Source organism: Parasteatoda tepidariorum, chromosome 12 (assembly GCF_982258835.1).
Source record: "Parasteatoda tepidariorum strain Cologne lab strain chromosome 12, Ptep-v5.0, whole genome shotgun sequence".
In the NCBI taxonomy this organism is placed as follows: Eukaryota; Metazoa; Arthropoda; class Arachnida; order Araneae; family Theridiidae; genus Parasteatoda; species Parasteatoda tepidariorum.
This window is the reverse complement of record NC_141766.1, coordinates 54432285-54453378: the sequence shown is the minus strand read 5'-3', so window position 1 is coordinate 54453378 and position 21094 is coordinate 54432285. Positions and strand designations below refer to the sequence as shown.

Sequence of the window (21094 nt, the reverse complement as noted above, 5' to 3'; positions counted from 1 at the left end):
ATATGAAATAATAAAATATTTTTTTGCGTTAATATTGGAACTGTTTAGATATTTTTTCATTTATAGAAACATTTTAGAATTCCAAAGGTAGATAAGAAAAAAACTAACCACCTAAGAAAATGATTCACCTTTTATAGACTTAAATATTTTCTTTTGAATTAGGAATTTATTAAAGTATTTTAAGAACCCATACAAATTCTAAATATACAGTGGAAAGTCCCATATCTGGAACTGTCGGGACATCATCAAGTTCGGAATATAGATTTTCCGAATAACAGGTCCTGCACACATCAAAACATGTGTTAGCGTGATTCAATAAAAAAATAATGAATAGACAGTAATGATAATTAAGGTCAATTTCATGCAGCATTTTCTTATAGTCTGAATGACCTCTAAAAGATGTCTAGTATGATAAAATATATTTATAAAAAAATAAATGAGAACCAGCAGACAATTTGAACATTTTTTTTAAGAATAAAGATAGATTTTTCTCTAATTTTTCTTTATGAAAAGAAGAATGAGATGAAAATAACATTAAAAACAGGGTATTCCAAAATTAAAGTTATCAGATTTAAGAGAAAAAAACTAAAACAAGGAACAGAATTGTGCAGATTTTTAAAAAAAAATATGTATAGTTTAAAGTGAAACAAATCTACCTGCTGATTTTCTTTTCAAACACTAATATTCAGCCTCATTAATATTCATAGCTTATTCTTCTCTTCAAAGTAAGTTTCTCTTTAACTGCTCTTGTCTTTTACACAACTCTTTTAGTTATGCATATTGAGACAGAATAAATGTTTAGTTATCAGAGAAGCAACAGAAGTAAGAAGAAAAAAATAAAAAAATTTTCTTAACCAATTGTAAACATAAAATAAATAAATAAAACAATGCATACATATTTATGAAAAAAAAGTTTTGTTTATTTTGTTTGTTAAATAGATGCTTCTATTAATTACACGTCCCAAAAAGGAACTTCATAATGTATTTGTATAGCTTTAATTATTAGTTTCGGGGACTATATTTTCAATATCTAAATCTACAATTTTAATGTGATTGTATAACCTAGGTATAAACCACATTCTTTAGTATTGTTATATTTTTCTTTAAACTCAAGGTCTTTTGAATAATAATACATTAATTTTTAACCTTTTTTTTCATTCAAATGGACTTCAATAGCATGGTTTCTCTAAAAGTTGTTTGTTTTAAAATATGCTGAAACTTAATGCTTTATTGTATTTCTTATTTACTAATTTCATGTGGTGTAATTTTTTTTAGCCTTATTAATTAGAAATTAATAATGAAAAATTACTCATTACACTGTATAAACATTAGTTTATAAAGAATGTTAATAGAAGCATTTAGTGTTAGGTTTTTAAGTCAAGAAATTGTCTAAGAACCTTCATTAACTTGATTGTTAAGGAAAAAAAAATAATTATAACTATAAATAACTTTAAAATAATCTAGTAAGAGATATCTTTTACTTGATCTTCAGAGATATTTCCAAGTGATATATTCACTATAGAATAGATTCCGACAACTTTTCTACCATTCCACTGAATATGAATATTGTCTCCAATTCCAAAAAGAAGTTAGAAATTTGCAGTGATATACTTTTTAAATATGAAGACAAAAATTTTGAGAAGGAAGAAAATGATTTACAAAACAGATCTTTAACGTTTGTTCATTTTCTGAATAAAGAAATAAATTTTCCTTCCAAATAATTGAGTAATTTTAAAGATATTTTAAATCTCATACCAAAATGTTCCATTAAATGAGATCATATTTTTTGTGATAATTAGTTTCGTTTGAACTAAATAGTAAAATAAGCAATGATAAATATGTGACAAGAGTTATAACATATAAAAAAGAAAGCAATAATAATAATTTATTAAAAAATTTTCTTTAAAAAAAAAAGAAAAAAAGAAGACACACACAAAAAGGAAAAACTGATATTAAAAAGTAACAGTCATTTTTTTTTAGCATATTTTTAGACAAATTGTTATTCTAGAAGCAAATGTGGTACATAACAATGGCAGCTTTTGAGCAGTTAAACATTTCCAAGGTGAATATTATGTGTATTAATATTTAAGTTATATTAATAAAATGCATTAATACTAATTGGCCAACAAATTAAATAACCAGTAAAAGACCAAATATGTACTTTGGAACTAATAAACAGCATAGTATAAATTGTACACAAATTGCAAAGTAAATATTTTAGGAGAAAATACTTTTATAAGTTACAGATTAAGAAATTCTGCAAGTATAAAATTTGCATAAAGAGAATACAATGAAGTTAAAAAATATTATTTTATTTGCTTAGTTAAATAATCACTCCTTAGCAAAAGATTTTTTATTTAAAAATCCTGAATGCAACATAAAATTGAAAAACTATATTACATGAGATTTTTAAGATTAAAAAAACAATTAATTCATTCACTTTGTAAAAACTAACAAACATAATGTCAACAAATTTCCCTTTATGCAAATTAAAAAGCACACTTGGTGTTTAATATGCATAGTGAACAATAAGTAATTTGATAAAAAATACAAGATAGAATTTGGCCATTTCATACAGAACAAAAGCAATAAGCTTTCCAATACATATGATCTTGCTATCACTTTAAGGTCACCTTATCACTCACTGAGGTGCTTTTTTATAGCTTTTGGTTATCACTAGAAATGTCAAAAGGAGTTAAAACAACTTGAACAACAAAACCACTTTGCAATTTGGCCTCCTCAATTTTCATTTTATCATGTAATAGTCTTCCCCCAAAATACCAACGTTGTCTTGCAGGATCAACAGCTTCAATATTTTGTAAACGTTTCTTACCAGCTAAGACTGTTTCTCCAGTACGAACTGCTACTTTTGTATCTTTACCAGATGTAGAGAGCCTAAATTTTAAAGTTATTTCTTCCCCACTTTCACTCCAGGGCTCACTTTCAGCTGCAGGAGATTCAGATTCATTGGTTTCTTCAACTAAATTTATTGGTACACTCAGGCAATAAACAGGTAGCTGATACCGATTTCCCAATTCATCATAACAGTCCATTAAAGTTCCTATGAAAACAATTTTATAATAAACAATACTACTAATAATCATTGAACAGCGATGATAATACATCTGAGAGAGAATCTGAGACAGTGACACACTTAAAATACGCACCATCTCAGATTTTCTTCAAAAAATTACCAGTTGTTATATACTTTGTCAAAAGACAAAATCTAAAATTTTTTGTCCCAAAGTTGAGTTGATGATTCTTTATGGACCCCCAAAGTTCAGAGCGTTGCAGGAAAATTTCAGCGTTTTTGCACTACATGGAAAGCACTCTTAATCAATTGAAGTTGAAACTTGAAAATTTTCAAATTTTACCTACATTTTAACTGTCATAACTCTTTGCGGCATAAATATCTTGAAATAATTTTTTTACCTTTAATTTACTCCATTATTAGTCTATCCAAAAAAGTAAAATTTATTGAGGCTGTAGCTTTAAAAAAATTAAAACATTTTTTTAAATTACCATGGTTTGGTATTTTCTTTCTCGAAGCAATTTACTCAAACACTTTACTTTCTATATACATTTCACCATAAAAACCAATATTTTTAACATTTTATTGTATATAATCTTGTTGGTTATCCATTTAAAATAATATTTTATTATCATTGACGTTTACAATTTGTATAAAACAGAAATACATAACGGTAATGCTGTAAAACATTTGTTTTGTAGCTACAAAATGCATGTGAATTATTTATTTAATAGTTCCTTGTATAACAGTTGGATGCCTTTTAAGCTTGGGACAGTAAAAGGATCCACACCGGATAATTGTATATATATTCATGCCTTATTTATGTAGTTTCGTCAATTTCTCTTCTTAATTAAACAGAGCTAGCTGAATTACTATATATTTTCCATATATTTGTTAATAAAAATTTATATTTTTAATAAATTTTGATAAGTATGAATTGTAAAAGTAGTTGTGCTTAGTTTTATTATCTAAAATTTCTTTTAGGACTAATCCAATAACTTCATTAATTTTGGTGTCAAAAGTTAATTAAACTATGAACAACAATTTTTAATTTTATACATGAAAAACACTGTATCTCAACTCTTGTTTGTGTCATAAAATTTTGCAGAAAAATAACATCAAAACTCCATTATTTTCATTGTTTCTGCTTTTATCACCACTTGTCTTCTGGATTATCAGAACAATACTTCTCTTGAGTCAAAATAAACTTATTAAAAAAATTCATGTATCTACATAAGATGAAATTGCAAGTAAAGTAAGAAACATGAAAAATAGTGCTGCTAAAGATGAAATCAACAATGATTTCAAAATTGCAAGCAAAAATATTAGAGAATACATGCAGCATATAATGAGAGGAGTTCAACAAGAAAGGCAAAGGCAGCTGCACTGCAAGAAACAGACGAAGAAACAGTCTTTTGGCTTCAATACTGGTCGCAAAACATTTTACCACAAAACTATCGTGAAAAGCAACAGGACTATTTTGGTAAAAAGGGCATGTTGATGTGTTTGTTACATTAATTAATGGAATAGTTGAAAAATCAACTTATTTTACTATTCTGGAATATTGTGATCAAGACGCATTGCTAACTTTGTGTGAGTCAAAGCATACGGTCGATTTTCAAAGCATGAAGAAACTACACATGAAGACTGACAATGCAGGCTGTTATTCTGGCAATATATGCAGCGAAAGCCAGTATCTGATGGTGAATTTGGGGTTAAAAATACTTAGGCATGACGATAATGAAACCTCAGAGAAGTAAATATCAAGCTGATCAAGAGAATGCAATTGCTAAAATATTTATTGGAACATATTTATGTGATGGTCCTGATGTAACATCAGCTAAAGATGTGTATGATACACTCATTTTAAAAGGAAGAATGAAAAAGACTAAAGTATCAGTTATAGAAATCAATAAAGAAAATGCTCAGTCGAAAGTGTTAAGTTACATGAAATACAGTCATACCATTCTGTGAAATTTGAATCTAACGATATTTTCGATGAATTATGAATCTAACAATATTTATGAAACATGAATCTAATGATATTTGAATCTAACAATATATAAAAATATTTTGAAATTGGTCCTGGAAAAAAAGTTCCTTATAACAACATAAAATTTAATCATAAATCGATTTCTCTTAGCCGTAAGTCTGTTACTTCATATTTTGTCCCGAAGACAACTGTACTTCTACATTTGAAACTGCAGATGAATTGTCTTTGCATATAGCAAGAGGAGAACATACTATTCCAAAATTACTATCAGGAGTGGACAAAGCTAAAAAATGTTTGCTAAAAAAATTGAGACAGTAACAAAAAAAAAGTAGACTTCCAAACTACTAATTTCCTTTTTTCAAATTGCTGGCACATCTAATAGAAATGAAAATTTCTCAGCTATGGTATCACAACTGGGAAGGGCACTGAAACCAAAAAGAAAAATCACGCGTCTGAATTAAAATCAAAAACAGTTTCTACAGCAATGTTTTTATAAAGGAGATGATACAGGTAATAAAATTTACTGCACAGAATGTTGTCAAGATGATGAGACGTGATTCAGTAGATGAAAAGAAACCGTTTTGCCCAGAATATCTTACGAATGAACAAGTGATTTCTTATTTCAGCAGAATAAAAGGAAAAGGTATAGATTTTGATACTGTGAAAGAAGATGAAAATGAATATGAAGACCATCTTTTAGTAATTGCAACTGAAGAAAATGAGGTTTGTTATGTTTTTAATTTTATGTTTTTTTTTATTTAATGTTTTCAACAGTTAACAATTTCTTAAAGAATATAATATAGCTTTTCAATAAATTTTGGGATTTTCAGAGAGAATATTTGGCAATAGATCAAAATTTTTGAAGAAAAGCAGGGTGGCCACTCAAATCAGATTTCAAATTTCCCTGATTTTTCCAGGTTTTCCAGATAAAAATCTTAAAATTTCCAGGTTTTTGTTTCTTTTTTCTTATAAAGTATAGGATGTGTACAAGAAAAGCGTCTATATTATAAAATATTTTATTCAAAATGTTATTTTTTTAACATATCATCTTGAAAAAAATAATTTATTTTGACAATTTTCAAGATTTTTTATTTATTTTTTAATGTTTTGTCACAAAATTTTGAATCAAAGATCATATATTGACCCACAAAGGAGCCTTTTTTGTTTAAAATTAAAATATGTTATAAGAGGTTAAAATGAAATAGAAAAAATTAGCATTAATGCAACAATTGTAAAAATTTGTCGACAAACATTACTCTTAGTCATTGTAAAAAAATGTGTGATTGGTTGGTTTGCTCAGAAAAAATACTTCACAGATTTCTTTGAATAGGAGTAGAAAAGCTTTCAGAAAAAGAGTGCGATATAAAATCTATTATCATAAAATTATAACCAACTAATTTTTGGAGAATTTTATAAAGTTAAAAATACAAAGATATTTTGTCAAAATAGAGAAAAAAAATAACCACCAAAGCATCGGAACAAACTTGAGCCATAAATGGATTTAGCCCAAGGACAGAATTTAAAAACAGAAGCTAATATCCTAATTCCCTTTTTCCACCAGAATCTTACCTAAATTTTCCTAAATTCCCATAGCGGTCAAAAGTTTGCACATTTGTTTAGCAACCGTGGAAGAATTTTATATGGCATTCTAGTTTAACAGAACTATAATGGAGCAAATTTTGATGCAAGCAAAGTATCGCTAAGTTGATGATATTTCAACTGTTTGGCGATACATTTCCGTCAAAAAAAAGTGGGTATAATGGATGAAATAATTTAAATTAAGAAAATTAGCAAATAATTTAAATTAGTGAAATTTGAAAAATCATCAAAGAAAAATTTCCAACTTTTCTTTAAAAATCCCTGATTTTTCCAGGTTTTTATCCAAATTTCCCTGATATTTCCAGGTTTTTTCCAGTATAAAAAAATTCCCTGATAATTCCAGGTTTTCAAGGTTTTCCAGGTGGGTGGCCACCCTGAAAAGGACAGTGAACTTCATCCTCATTCATTTTATGTAGCAATGTATGACAGAAGATTTTACAGAGGAAAAATTCTAGAAGACTGTGGAAATGATTCATTCAAGATGAAATTTCTATGCCAGAGAGAAGCACAAAAGTTTAAATGGTCGATATGTGATAACATTGACACCGCACATCGAAGCGCCATCTTCTTTGGTCCTATATAATTATCCCGTGTGGATCCTCTTAATATCCCAAGCTTAAAAGGCATCCAACTGTTATACAAGGAACTATTAAATAAATAATTCACATGCACTTTGTAGCTACAAAACAAAGGTTTTACAGCATTACCGTTATGTATTTCTCTTTTATACAAATTGTAAATGTCAATGATAATAAAATATTATTTTAAATGGATAACCAACAAGATTATATACAATAAAATGTTAAAAATATCGGTTTTTATGGTGAAATGTATATAGAAAGTAAAGTGTTTGAGTAAATTGCTTCGAGAAAGAAAATACCAAAACATGGTAATTTATTAAAATGTTTGAGTTTTTTTAAAGCTACATGCCTCAATAAATTTTACTTTTTTGGATAGACTAACAATGGAGTAAATTAAAGGTAAAAAAATTATTTCAATATATTTATGGAGCAAAAAGTTATGACAGTTAAAATTTGAAAATTTTCAAGTTTCAACTTCAAATAATTAAGAGCGCATTAAATATGCCTCAATTATGTAAATAATTTTTGAAAGTATTTTTGTATATCTTTCAAATGACACGTTATTTACCATGGCAACTAGAAGGCGCAAGCTATAGTTAGTCGTTGAAAATTGCAGGGGTGATTGTGAGCCCAAGTCAAAATTCCGGAAAATTTATTGAGTTAAAAAAACAAAAACAAAAAAAGAAAAAAAACACAGTTTAAATTGAAAAAAAAATTAAGTTTTTTTTCCTTTTTCTCAATATTTCTTAGTTTACTTAAAATATATTTAAAATTTTACACATACCTATGATGACCTGGAGAAGTAATTAAAATTTACAAATATGTCTTCCTTTCTTGAGTTAATGATTATAACAACTATTCACTGATAAAAAATGAATATTAATCATGAATATAAGCTTATAAAGTAGATCTCTGACTCTCCCTTACAAACAAATAAAATAAACTGTGTTTTTAAGTTCTACCTTTGAAAATTTGATTTCCGGAAATTTCTGGGATCAATGATTTTTCGAAACGCCTGGACTTTCGATCTCCGGAAACTTCCGGATCACTGCTAGCGAAAATTCTGGATATCCGGATTTTTTCCGGAGTACAATCAGCCCTGAAATTGCAATAAACAGCAAAAACGCTTCTTTTTACGACCTTCAGGAGCCTTGTTGCAACAATTTGCCACAAACTTTTCACCCATTTTACAAAGTTAAACCTCCTTACTTTTCAGATATTTAAATTACTTGGAGGCACTCTGTTTGCGCTAAGAGATGTGGGTCATTGCTATTTCCATGTAGAGCAAAAACGCTGAAATTTTCCAGCAATGCTCTGAACTTTGGGGGTCCATAAAGAATTAACAACTCAACTTTGAGGCAAAAAATTTTAGATTTTGTCTTTTGACAAGGTATATAACAACTGGTAATTTTTTGAAAAAAAATTGAGATGGCATGAACCACCCCATAATGTTAGGTGTAACAGTTTCTCAGATTCTTGTTCTTAAAAATTGATTTATGTGATTTAAAAATCAAATGGCATTATTTGTATTCACACATCTTTAAAATTCAATACCATGATTCATATTCATGCACCTTTAAAATTAAATCGTAAAATTTATATTCAGGAGACTTTAAAACCAAACATTGCGATTTGTATTCACGCAGATATAAAATCAAACTTTGCATTTCGTATTTACACTATATTTGAATAAAACATAGCAATTAATGTGAATTTAAAATCAAACATAGCTATTTGTACTCACACAATTTTGAAAATAAACAAATTTGATGGTACAGTCGTATTAATTTGAAAGATAAGAGTAAAAGTGAAAACTTTAAAAAAAAAAAAAAAAACATTTATTTTAGTTACATAATTTAGCTTTCATTTGTTTTATACGTTATTAAATTGAGTAATATTAAAACTTTATCAAATATGTTTCATTTTTTAAAAAAAATTTGCATTTCCCCCTTGCTAGCATTCATCTTCCACCCAACTTGGCAACAATTTTCATTAAAATTCAGGTGAGGACTTAATCAGTACTTTACGATAGTGAGAAGTCAAGTTAAGAAATGCTTGGATTTAGCAATTGCAGCAGTAGCTACAAATTGAACTAGCAGCTTATAATATAAAGTCATAAGATTATCATGCAAAGTATTAGTGCATGATTGGTCTATCTGAAGTGAAAGATTTACTCTAGTATTAGCCAGCATAAAAACAGTAAAGTTACATCTTGGAAGATTGCATTTACTGAGCGTCAAGCAGTTTTAATTTTCATTAACAACCTCTGAATCAGAAAAAAAAAATCTGCTAAGGTTCCCACGATTTAACTGTATGACAAAAGTGCATTTTAAAATGATATTACGAGTATTTACATGTTTTAGGATATTACGATTTTATACATCACATAAAACTTAGCATTTCTTTAACTCACTCTGCCTGTTACTATTTTTTTTCACAAGTTGAAAAATATTTTGATAATAATGGATGCAAAATCCACTGAAAAGTATTAGTTTGAAGAATCATTTTTATGCTCTGCATTATAAACGGCTCACAAGTAAACTTACGTTAATCAAATTTGAGTATTACTTATTTCAAGGTACACACTCAGTTCTACTTTGAAACTAATATATTTTACATTTTCAAGTGACGGACTTGACACATTTGCTTATGTCCTGTTTGCTCTTGCATTCTGATTAGTAAGTGCTACTAGGGGTTGCAAATGCCCCGAATTAATAGGTGTATTAATGTCGATTTCATTCTTTTCATCATAGTTAACTTTTCTATTTAAATTTTAGTTGTCTTGTAATGTGCTATTAGAAATAAAATTCTAAAAAAAAGAGAAAAAAATTTGTGCGCTGATAAGCTTCTTTTTTCTAAAATATTTCAAATTGAAAGGAATATGATCAGTGTAAAAAAGATAATTATATCTTACCTGAAAATAGTTAACTAAAAATGATACCAACTTAAAATGAAGAAGATACTTTACAGTAAACACATATTCTCTGTAGTACTATTCAATTTCATAGCAATAAAATTAAAATATAAAATGAAGCACGTCTATTTTCCATAATTCAACCTCAATTGCCATGAACACTAATTGATAAAATATATAGAACATACCTGTTGGGAGAGATATATTGGCACCATCAATTATTGCCTGAGCAAGAGCAAAATCATTAGTTTCAGCAGCATAAGCAGCAGCTTTTAGTGCATCCCATATTTCTTTTCGTCCTTCAAAAGCAGGAGCAGTATCCCAAAATTCATCCCTTTTACTATGAAGCTGACCACCAGTTAAAGGCACATCACTTTTCCATTTGGGCTTCTCATGCTTTAGAGGTTGATTTTTTCCAATAGTAACTAATAAAGTATCACAGCATATTAATTTCCATGTAAAAGAAATCACATACAGTAAAAAATTGGAATAGTAATAGGGATTATAAAGATTTTAAGTCAATTTTAATGCTCAAATCTGATAAATCACAAAATTCAGATAATTGATAAGTAAATCAATAATTTTATTTAAATTGGCTCCTATTTCTAATTGTGAAATAGCAAACATTACCACTTAAACCTGGCTTTTGAAATAATCTATCTAACTCCTTACTTCGTTATTAAAAATGTGTCATAAACTGTTAAATAGCAGTCATACAAAATTAAAAATTCTTCTAGATCTATGTTCTCGGTATTCTACTTCTAGTCTTAGACCGCTATTTTATAGGTGGAGAAAAAATGAAAAAATAGTACTTATATAAGTGCAACCGGAGAAAGAAAAAAGAAAAAATTAGCAGAAAGAGTTTCAAGCATGCAAATTGACCCGAGATGGACATTTGTCATTCAGAATAATGAATAAAGACTAATGAATAATTATTCAAAATCTTTCGGAATAATAAATTAAAATTTATTCATTCGTCAGAAATATTTTAAATTAAGAATAAATTCAAAATAAATAATTTTTCGAAATACTGCTCAACAAAAATAGGTACAAAATCAAATAAAATTGTAAATTACAACAAATAAAAAGTACATAACAATAAACTACTTGTAGTCCAACAATCACAAGTAATCACACTTACAAGTAAAATAATAACTTTTGATAAAAAGCAGTTACTCATAAAAAAGCGATTAGAATCTAGTACAATCAGATTTCGCCAAGGAAGCCTAGCTCGAAACAACACAGCTGTTTTTTCCAGATTAGGCAACTTGAAAAATACCCAGTTGTATCTTGCTCATAATCATGATTACAAATAGTTAGTTACTTTGTAATTATTATCTTCAATGAAATACTTTTGTAATAAATAACTGTAGTTGGCATGCAAAAATTAATGAAAATGACATAATAGGTGCATTTTGTACCAGTTATTCAAAAATTCATACACTAAAAATAGTCAAGACTAATGAATTTTATTTGTCAATCAGTGTTCAAAAATTTGCATGAATAAAAACTAAAATTTGAACATGAAAAATCATTTAGAATAAATTTTTCTAACTAAATTTAATCATGAATGAAATTTTCATTCTGCTTTCAAAAATATTTATCTTGCATTTTGAAATAAGATGAGGATTAAACTAAATAGCAATTTGTTAAAATAACATGGTTAAAAGGAAAAAGATTCAGTTTGAAAGCTGCCACAGTATTTTTGATAATGACTTCTGAAAGCAATGTAAGGAGAAAAGTTAATATATATATATATATATATATATATATATATATATATATATATATATATATATATATATATATATATATATATATATATATATATATATATATATTATTGCTCCAGAAAATGGAATTATGGCTACAGCTTCATTAATGTCTTCGTTGAAAATAGTGACAGTGAAACATTTCTTAATATTTATTTTTCTCATTCTTATCGTAATTTTAATTTTGTACAGAAATTGATTTCAATGTGATATTTAAAAAACTAAAACTTAAAATCACTGGCGTATTTTGAATTAGAGTCTTACAGGGACCAAAAGCACAATTCCATTTTTATGCTTGTAACATTTATTATAACATAGTTATAATTCCCAAGAAAACAAACACTTGGATTTAAGAGGAATTTTACACAAAGAAAACACATAAAGTGAGTGATCAGAAATTTGAATACCAATATCATGTTGAAAATATAGAGACCTACAAAATCATGTGGTAAGTCACATAGCAAATTGTAAACAAAGAAGAAAACAATGAAAAATACAACAATGACAACCAAAGCAGACATGCAGCCCCGGAAGTCATAAAAATAGTACAAAAACTTTTCTATCCAGAGAGCAAGATAAAATCCAAAATTTGCCAACAAATGAGCCAACAACAAATGAAAAAAGACAAACACTCCTAGTCCATAACATCATTGACCTAAGCTAGAATGCATGTTACGTCACCAAAAACGAGTTTCACAAAATGGAAGATCTAAACTTTATTACAATCGATCAAAATATGATTAAAAAAAAAATTGCTTTATTATAGATAGATTTAATATAAAATAATAATTTCATGATACATGAATACCTGTAGCAAATATAAATTTCATGAAACCTACTTATAAACACATTCCACTGTCAAAACCGAAAGCGCACCACACTCAGAAAATCACAAACATCACGCCCTTACGCAATGCACCAAAGAAAATGTTTAAAGAAAAAAGGAAAGTAAGAAAATTTTTGCCATCTATTAGAAGAAAAGCTAAACTGGGGCAACTCGGTTGAGTCACCATCTAGCCCTTATTAAAAGAAAGAAAATAAAAACTAATAGTTTTTAATCATTTCTTTAATTGTACCATCAATATTGTAAAAATTAAAAGGAAAACCATTATTTTCAAGATTATTTAAAAAATTACTAGCAGCCTTTTGAAAGTATTCAATATTATTGCAAATTTTATTAATTCTAGACAGTTGTGAAAAAAATAAATTTTTAGAAATATTACTACACAATTTAGGTTCAAAATTACAGAAAATAACCATGAAATTAAAAGCCTTCCTTTTATCATTAACACCAATTTTAATTAGTTTACAAGCAATATTAATTTTAAAATCTAAATAATCAACATTTAAGCAATATTCATTAGTTCTCTTCAAAACCAATTCTTAAGGATAAATATTAAAATTAAAATCATAATGTTCACAATTAAATAAAATTAAATCCTCAATATATCTAAAAGCAAGAAACTCAAAAAAATTTGCTTCAAAAAAATATTTGCAAAAACTCTAGAAAAATAATTACCTTGTGGTATCCCTATTTTTTGTTTATAAAAATCAATGCCACTAAAACAAACATTTTCAAAAAAATAAAATTTACAAATTTCAACCAAATGAGTCCCTCAGTGGATTGATCGTTAAGACACGGTTCCCAGCAGATCACCGAAATCAAGCATCACTGGCTACGGTCAGTGTGCGGGCGGGTGACCACTTGGATCAGTCTGCGTAGGGACCGAGGGTGTGCAGTATTGGTTCTCGTTAAACTGTTCTACCATAAAGTGCTAGACTTCGCGTGCAGGCTGTTGGGCTACCGAAGCGGAGGCACCATCCCCTCTGCTGATGATCAAAATTGTGATGGCACGTCTTCGGATCATCCTTGGGGATGTTTCCCAGACCGTCGCCAATAGCCCATTGTGCAGCTCTAGGGTGACGTAAATGAACTACAACAGCAACCAAATAATTTTTATCAATACTTTCATTAATTAAATATTTATCATAAAATGCAATTACATATATCAAATATTTGAGCATAAGGTAGACTGGTATAAAGATTTTCTAAGTCAAAAATATTAAAATTAAAAACTTTACAAATTTCAATACAGTTCAAAATATCAATATTACTATTAATAACAATATTTTTTTCGCTTTTAATTCTAAGCAAAATAATTTTAAGAATATTAAAGAATTTTTTGCTAATAATAGATTTATAACTATTAGTACCACAAGCTATAAATCTGAATTTAAAGCAATTTTCATGAAATTTAACAATTGGAAAAAAATAAGAGTAAGTAATTCGATTCAATTTAAATTTTTTACTAAAAGCAATAATCCTTTTAATAACTTTTTTGTCATCCTTTAATTTAAAATAAAGATTATTAATGTTATATTCCTTAACAATAAATTTTTTAAAAAAAAAATATTTGCAATAATACAAAAGTATTTAAAAGCTTCATCAAGCATATCATAATCAATATCTGAACCACTAGGATAAAAACAAAATTTAGATTTCTTTAATTTATTTTTCACACTCCTGGTTCTCCATTCTGTAAAACTTTCAATAGGCCAATGATATTTTCTAGAAACTTTAGCAATAAAAATATCCAGATCCCTTTTAACTGATAAATAAAATCATCTTTTCTTGTTCTAAATTTAGATCATCTACTCAAAATTTTAATCTAATCTTGAACTCCAACAATATCTACATGCTAGGTGATAACATGACCATATTCTTTATCAATAAACAGAGAAAATTCATCAGTATTATGATAACAAGTAATACTGATCAGTGCAATATTATTTAATTGGCGACTTAAAAAGTTACAATTACAAACTTTTTTTCTAAGAGTAGTCATTTGGTCTTTTTTTCTAAGAGTAGTCATTGGGTAAGAGTAGTATTCTCAAATTTTTTATCGTGGAAGTTACTAATGCAAAAAACTTTCTGAACTTTAAAATCATTTTTAAAAAGCAATTCTGTTTGATTAATACCAAGTTTTGATTTAACCAAATCAATAATTCAAATAAATTTTCTCCATTTTTTTAAAAAATTTTTTTATAAAGATTGTGGTCATGTTATTACCTGGAATTTAGATATTGTTGGAGACCAAGATTTGATTAAAATTTTAAGTAGAGGATCTAAATTTAGAACAAGTTTAAAAATTAAAAATGATGATTTTATTTCATCAGTTAAAAGGGATCTAGATTGTTTCATTGTTAAAGTTTCTAGAAAATATCATTGGCCTATTGAAAGTTTTACAGAATGGAGAACCAGGATTGTTGAAAGTATGAAAAATAAATTAAACTAACCTAAATTTTGTTTTTATCCTAGTGGTGCAGTTATTGATAAAGCTTTGAACAACTTTTGTATTGCAAATTTTTTATTTTTCTTTAAAAATGTTTATTAAGGAATATAATACTAAGAATACTTATCTTATATTTAAGGATGTGGTACTAATAGTTTTAAATCTATTATTAGCAAAAAATTCTTTAATATTCTTGAAATTATTCTGTTTAAAATTAAAAGTTAAAAAAAATTATTATTAATAGTAATATTGATGTTTTGAACTTTATTGAAATTAATTTGTATTTGAAGTCTTTAATATGAATGCATTTGACTTTGAAAATCTTTAAACCAGTATACCTCAAGCTCAAAGACGTGATATATATATGTATTTGCATTCATGATAAATATTGATAAAAATTATTGGATTGAAATTTGTAAATCTAAGCTTTCTGAAAATGTTCTTTTTAATGGCATTGATTTTTATAAACAAAAAATAGGCATACCACAAGGTAATTCTTTTTCTAGAGCTTTTGCAGATATTTCCTTCAATTTTTTTTTTTTAAATCAAAGTTTCTAGAGTTTAATGCTTTTTGATATATTGAAGATTTAATTTTATTTAATTGAGAAAATTATGATCTTATTTTTAATATTTATCCTGAAAATTTGGTTCTGAAGAGAACTAATGATAATTGCTTAAATGTTGAATATTTAGATTTTAAAATTAATATTGCTAATAATTAAATTAAAATTGGCGTTTATGATAAAAGGAGGGCTTTTAATTCTAAGGTTATTACTTTCTGTATTTTTGAAACTAAATTGTGTAGTAATGTTTCCAAAAATTTAGTTTTTTCACGACTGTCCATAATTAATGAAGTTTTCAATAATATTGAATACTTTCAAGAGGCTACAAGTAATTTTTTTTAAATAATCTTGAAAATAATGGTTTTCCTTTTAATTTTTACAATATTTACAGTAAAATTAAAGAAATGATTAAAAACTATTAGTTTTTATTTTCTTTCTTTTAATAAAGGCAAGATTGAGACTTAACAGAGTTGCTCCCGATTAGCTTTTCTACTAACGGATGGCTATAATTTTCTTACTTTCCTTTTTTTCCCTAATATTTTCCTCGATGCATTGAGAAAGGATGTGATGTTTGTGATTTTCCGTTTGGATTGTGATTTTCTGAGAGTGGTGCGTTTTTGGTTTTGGCAGTGGAATATGTTTATAAGTAGGTTTCTTGAAATTTATTTTTGCCTTAGCAATTTGTTTATGTATTTTGTATTAATTTTACTTTTGTATTTTGTTTTTGTATTCTCTTTTCCTGGACTTCTATCAAAGCCTTTGGGATATAGAGAGAGCAAATTTTAGACCTTTGTCTTGCTCTCTCAATAAAAAATGTTTTGTACTATTTCTGGGGCTGGTACCCCCTGACAATGTCAGTTCTTCAATTGTTACTTGATTCAATTTTCTTGTGGAATTTCTGCTAGATTGTGCAATTTACCTTTGAAATTGTAGTTTTTAACTTTTTACATGAATATTGATTTCTCTTTTTATTATTGTCATAAGACACACAACTACCAAGAAAATAAGAATAAAAATTTCATTTGCGCTGAAATTCATACAAATAAAGAACATCAACACTGACTACACAAATCAAAATTCTTATATTGTATAAAAAACAATGGGATTTTTTAAAACCGTATTGATAGCAGTATTTACTGAAAAAAAAACAGATTTACAGTGTAATCTGTGTAAATGTACACATCAATTATGCATCCCTCAAATGTGAGATTTAGAATTTCTGATTTTACATTAATTTCTCAAAATATCTGTATCAGACACTCCCTTGATTTGCATATCAACTGCTGGCGAGCTGCAGACTATGCACACTTTATAGAAACAAACAATGACCAGCTGAATAATTTAATAATTCTTTCTTCAGAAAAGGATACTGTAGCCAATTTAAATGCTAATTATATTGATATGAATTTGGGTGTTTTGATGAAAAGGCCTATATATAAAGTACCTATAATAAAACAACTTTGGTATGTAAGATAAATAAATACTATAAGGGTCTTTTCTTGGTTTGATCATATCTTGATCGATTGTAATAAAGTTTATATCTTCTATTTTGTGAACCTCTTTACTCGGTAGATATTTCAATTTATCAGTAGTATTCTATCGATTTAAATTAAAAAAATTTAGCAAAATAAAAATGCATCATTTGGGTTTAAACTAAATTTGATGCTGGTAATATTGCCTTCCCCCTCATGAACGTTGTCATAAGTCACACGAGATCAACCAACAGCAAACGAAAAAAATCTGGTAAAAAATTATTATTAGCCATAATAAATATGAAGTAAAAATAAAAAAAGTACAGTATAAAAATAAAAGTGATCGATCAATTATGTTCGATAATCATTTTGATATTAAAACCTTTTTTGTTTTGACAGTTACTGTCAATTGGTTTTCGACATAAAAACCCAACCCTGACAGATGTTGTAACATACCGTTGATCGACCAATAATCAATGGCATCAATCAACGGGAGACACTAGCTAAATTCTGATGTTTGTTTACATTTGGTCTTTTTTTTCTAACTGTTTAGGAGAACATACGGTTTGTCACCAGGGGATGGAATTGTTGATTACTATCCTTTTACATCATAATGTATCCAGTCCTTAAACATCATAATTAAGGAATTAGCATATATTTATCTTTCTTAGTGATTTGAAAGGTTAATATTAGACATCTAGTTGTGGACATCAATAGCATGTAAATTATATGAACATAAATAGAACTCTTGTCAGTACTCCAATGCTTGCTATTTCTAAGCTCCTTAGCTTAGTATTTGCTTATTGATGTTTTTAATTGTTTTTAGATGGCAACATGTTCCTCTAGCATTGTATCCAGTTCAATTTTAAGTGCAACAATAAAAATTATGTTCCAGTTTATGTAAGTATCTGCTCCTCTTGACCTGCATTGTAATTTTGGCCTCTAGCAACAAGGATCATGCACTCTTTTGTAGTCAGTATGATGCTATTGTGATGAAAATACTTTTCATGCTAATGGGGAAAAGCATGTATAATGAGCCTGAACGACATAAGGATGTTGGTGAGGACGTCACAATGTATAAAACCTCCAAAAGCAAAAAACTTGATTAAGGAACAAGTTTAAGTATGTTTAATCCTTAAGAAAACTCTGTTACAATTAATATAAAGACTGACTTTAGAGGAAAAAAAAATAGAGAATTAAAAGTTGTATTTGGAACATTTGCATCCAAGTGCATTAATGTAAAAGGAGAATACTTCATAACATATTAAACAGGAACTTAATTTACTGTCAAAAGTTATTAAATCACTTATCGGACATTGCTGGTTTAAAATTCCTTAAATATATTTTAAAATGACAAACATGAACACAATTCCTTAGGTGGAAAGTGAAAAGTAAGTTTTTCATGTCTTATACCTTTTTAATTAATTCTTTTATTTCATAGACTGTATTAGAAAAACAAGAAGAAAAAAAACATGCAGAGTATATTGATGCTCTAAAGAAAAGATCTGTGTTTTGTGAAATGCAGAAAGGGGCAGGATATATCATCCATTTGATGGTTAAGGTCATTTAACTTGAAATCTATTATTATTTGCATTGTGAAATTAAAATTTTTTAATTTCAAACAAATTTAATGATGAAGTTTTCAATCATAAAAAATCTATATATATTAAAAAAATTTAGTAGGAAATAATAATTTTAAACATAATAGGTTACAACATGATGCATTAAAAAAAAAAATTAATAAATAATACTTTCAATGATTTACTTAAATTAAATAGGCTTTTACTGCCTGCAGTTATTAGGCATTCCTTACCTCGGACATTCTCTGCAGGCCGATGCTAAAACTAACTCTGAATTATCACAACAGTATTACAATAAATACTTTTAAGGCAATTCAGATAAACGAATTAAGTTTTAATCTAAGCGTGATAATGTAAAACAGATCACAACGAATATCACAAAATTAAATTGTCTTATTTACTTTATATTCAAAGAAAACTCACATCTTCTTAAAAACACGAAAACAATTTTTAAACTAAGACTTGATATGCTTAGGCGCTTACTTGTTTGATGTAAACTTGTACCGTCCAGAGATTCAATACCAGAGGAAGGTCTGCTTTGTTGTGTACCAAAACAACCCCCCATTATCACAGATGAGTAAGCATTATGTTACCATTACAACAAGAATGAACAAAATTGATAGCAGTTCTAATACATTTTAACCTGTTACTAAAATTTCGTTTCATGCGAGTTAGTGTTCCATGAAATGAATGTTAACTGTAAAAAGGAAATATAAGTAAGAAGAAAAATTTTTGTAGTTTCATTAATCATTAAATTTCTTTGCTTTCGAGAAGGAATCTCAGAATAATTGTCGAAAATATAAAAAATAAATATATACACCAAATATCTCTAGGTCCTAGAGAGAAATAATAGAGAAGTCATTTATTAGACATTTATAGTGACGAGGCACAAGAACACTTTTGGAAAGCTTTTTTCATACCCTTTTATGGTGGGATAATTTATATTCTTGAATTAGTGACCAGTATATTTAATAGACACATTTTCTTTGAAATTAAGCAAAAATAAGAAAACTTTAGCTTGTATTATTAGTCTAGGCTCGGTAGGAAATATGTAATAGCTTTATTAAACTTCATAACTTAAAATCTTTTTTCTTCAGACTCAGATGGTTAGCAGAAACTAAAATCTACAGAAATAAGCAATCGAATGTTGTTTACAAACTGATTCATCGGCCACCGGAGAACGAACACACTCGCAGACCTTAGAATACCTGTAGGAAAGGATAGAGGACTTTGTTATGGTTTTTGTAAGTTGTTTGTAGATTAATATTCTTCGTTTGACGGACAATTCCCTCGTTTTAGTGTATCTGCATAGTATCGGTGAAACTTATTTTCGTTTCCCTGAGTTGGAAAGCGCTCACTCATAGTGTCAGTTCTTAGATTGTTTGATCTCATTGTGAGTTCTGTAGTTTTTATTTGTCTTCCCTTTCCTTCATCTCCCAATATGGAAGACGGAATAATGAACCGAAGAATTCCTATAGACTCGAACCGGAAAATGAAAATATCGACTGACATGCTAATTAATGACTCCATCACCTAACAACTTGAATTTATCGCGACTGGTGGTTTACGTCGTACTCCTTGATTTTTTTTTCCCAATCTTCTTCCTAAAAAAAGCCGAAACTAATAAAGGAAAAAATCACTGAGGCACTTAGTGGTCCCAATAATATAATTTCATGCTCTTGCACCAGAAATGCAGAACTTGTAATCAAAACTTCTAACTGTGTCACTGCAGTTTAACTTATTAAAATGTTTCCTTTAATGTTTGTCCAAGCCTGATTTATTTCATGGCAATATTATCTCTAAATTCTTAAAATAGGAGTATCACTGGTTATGATGTTAAATGAACTGGTTGTTACTCAATAATATGACAGTATTCGCCATGTCACAAAAAAAGCGTCATCCTCCCTCTATGAATTGTGGAACAACAAATTCAAAGGAAGTTTGACATTGCTGTTCCCTCGTTGAAAATCTCCCAGTGCCTTGTGACTAACCATGCCAGTGTATTAAGTGCTTCAAGTTTAATCATGCTACTGAAAACTGTTCTTCCTTGTATCAAATTTGCTCTTATTCTGTCTCAATATGTGACATAATAACAGTCTTATCTTATATAAACTTCACTGGGAATCATTTGGCTGAGAACAGGACCTGCCTATTATTGAGCCTATAAAGCCCAATTTCTTGAATTTAAATGAGTATCTAAATTTTTCTGAAGCTAGGTGTCTATTTAAGCCTTCAAACTCTACCCAATCTTATGCAATAATCTCAAGTCTCATTATGTGACTCGAGTCGAGGAAAT

General features: G+C 27.9%; 1 protein-coding gene across 1 annotated transcript; it reads right to left on the bottom strand.

The window, feature by feature from the left end:
• Positions 1–898: 898 nt before the first annotated feature.
• Positions 899–19707, bottom strand: LOC107442711 (ubiquitin domain-containing protein 2). Its single transcript, XM_016056715.4, has 3 exons — positions 19282–19707; positions 10307–10543; positions 899–3061 (listed from the first exon to the last, which is right to left on the bottom strand). The coding sequence occupies exons 1-3, from the start codon at positions 19361–19363 to the stop codon at positions 2658–2660; spliced, it is 723 nt and encodes a 240-aa protein (XP_015912201.1). The 5' UTR covers positions 19364–19707; the 3' UTR covers positions 899–2657.
• Between the last annotated feature and the right edge of the window lie 1387 nt (positions 19708–21094).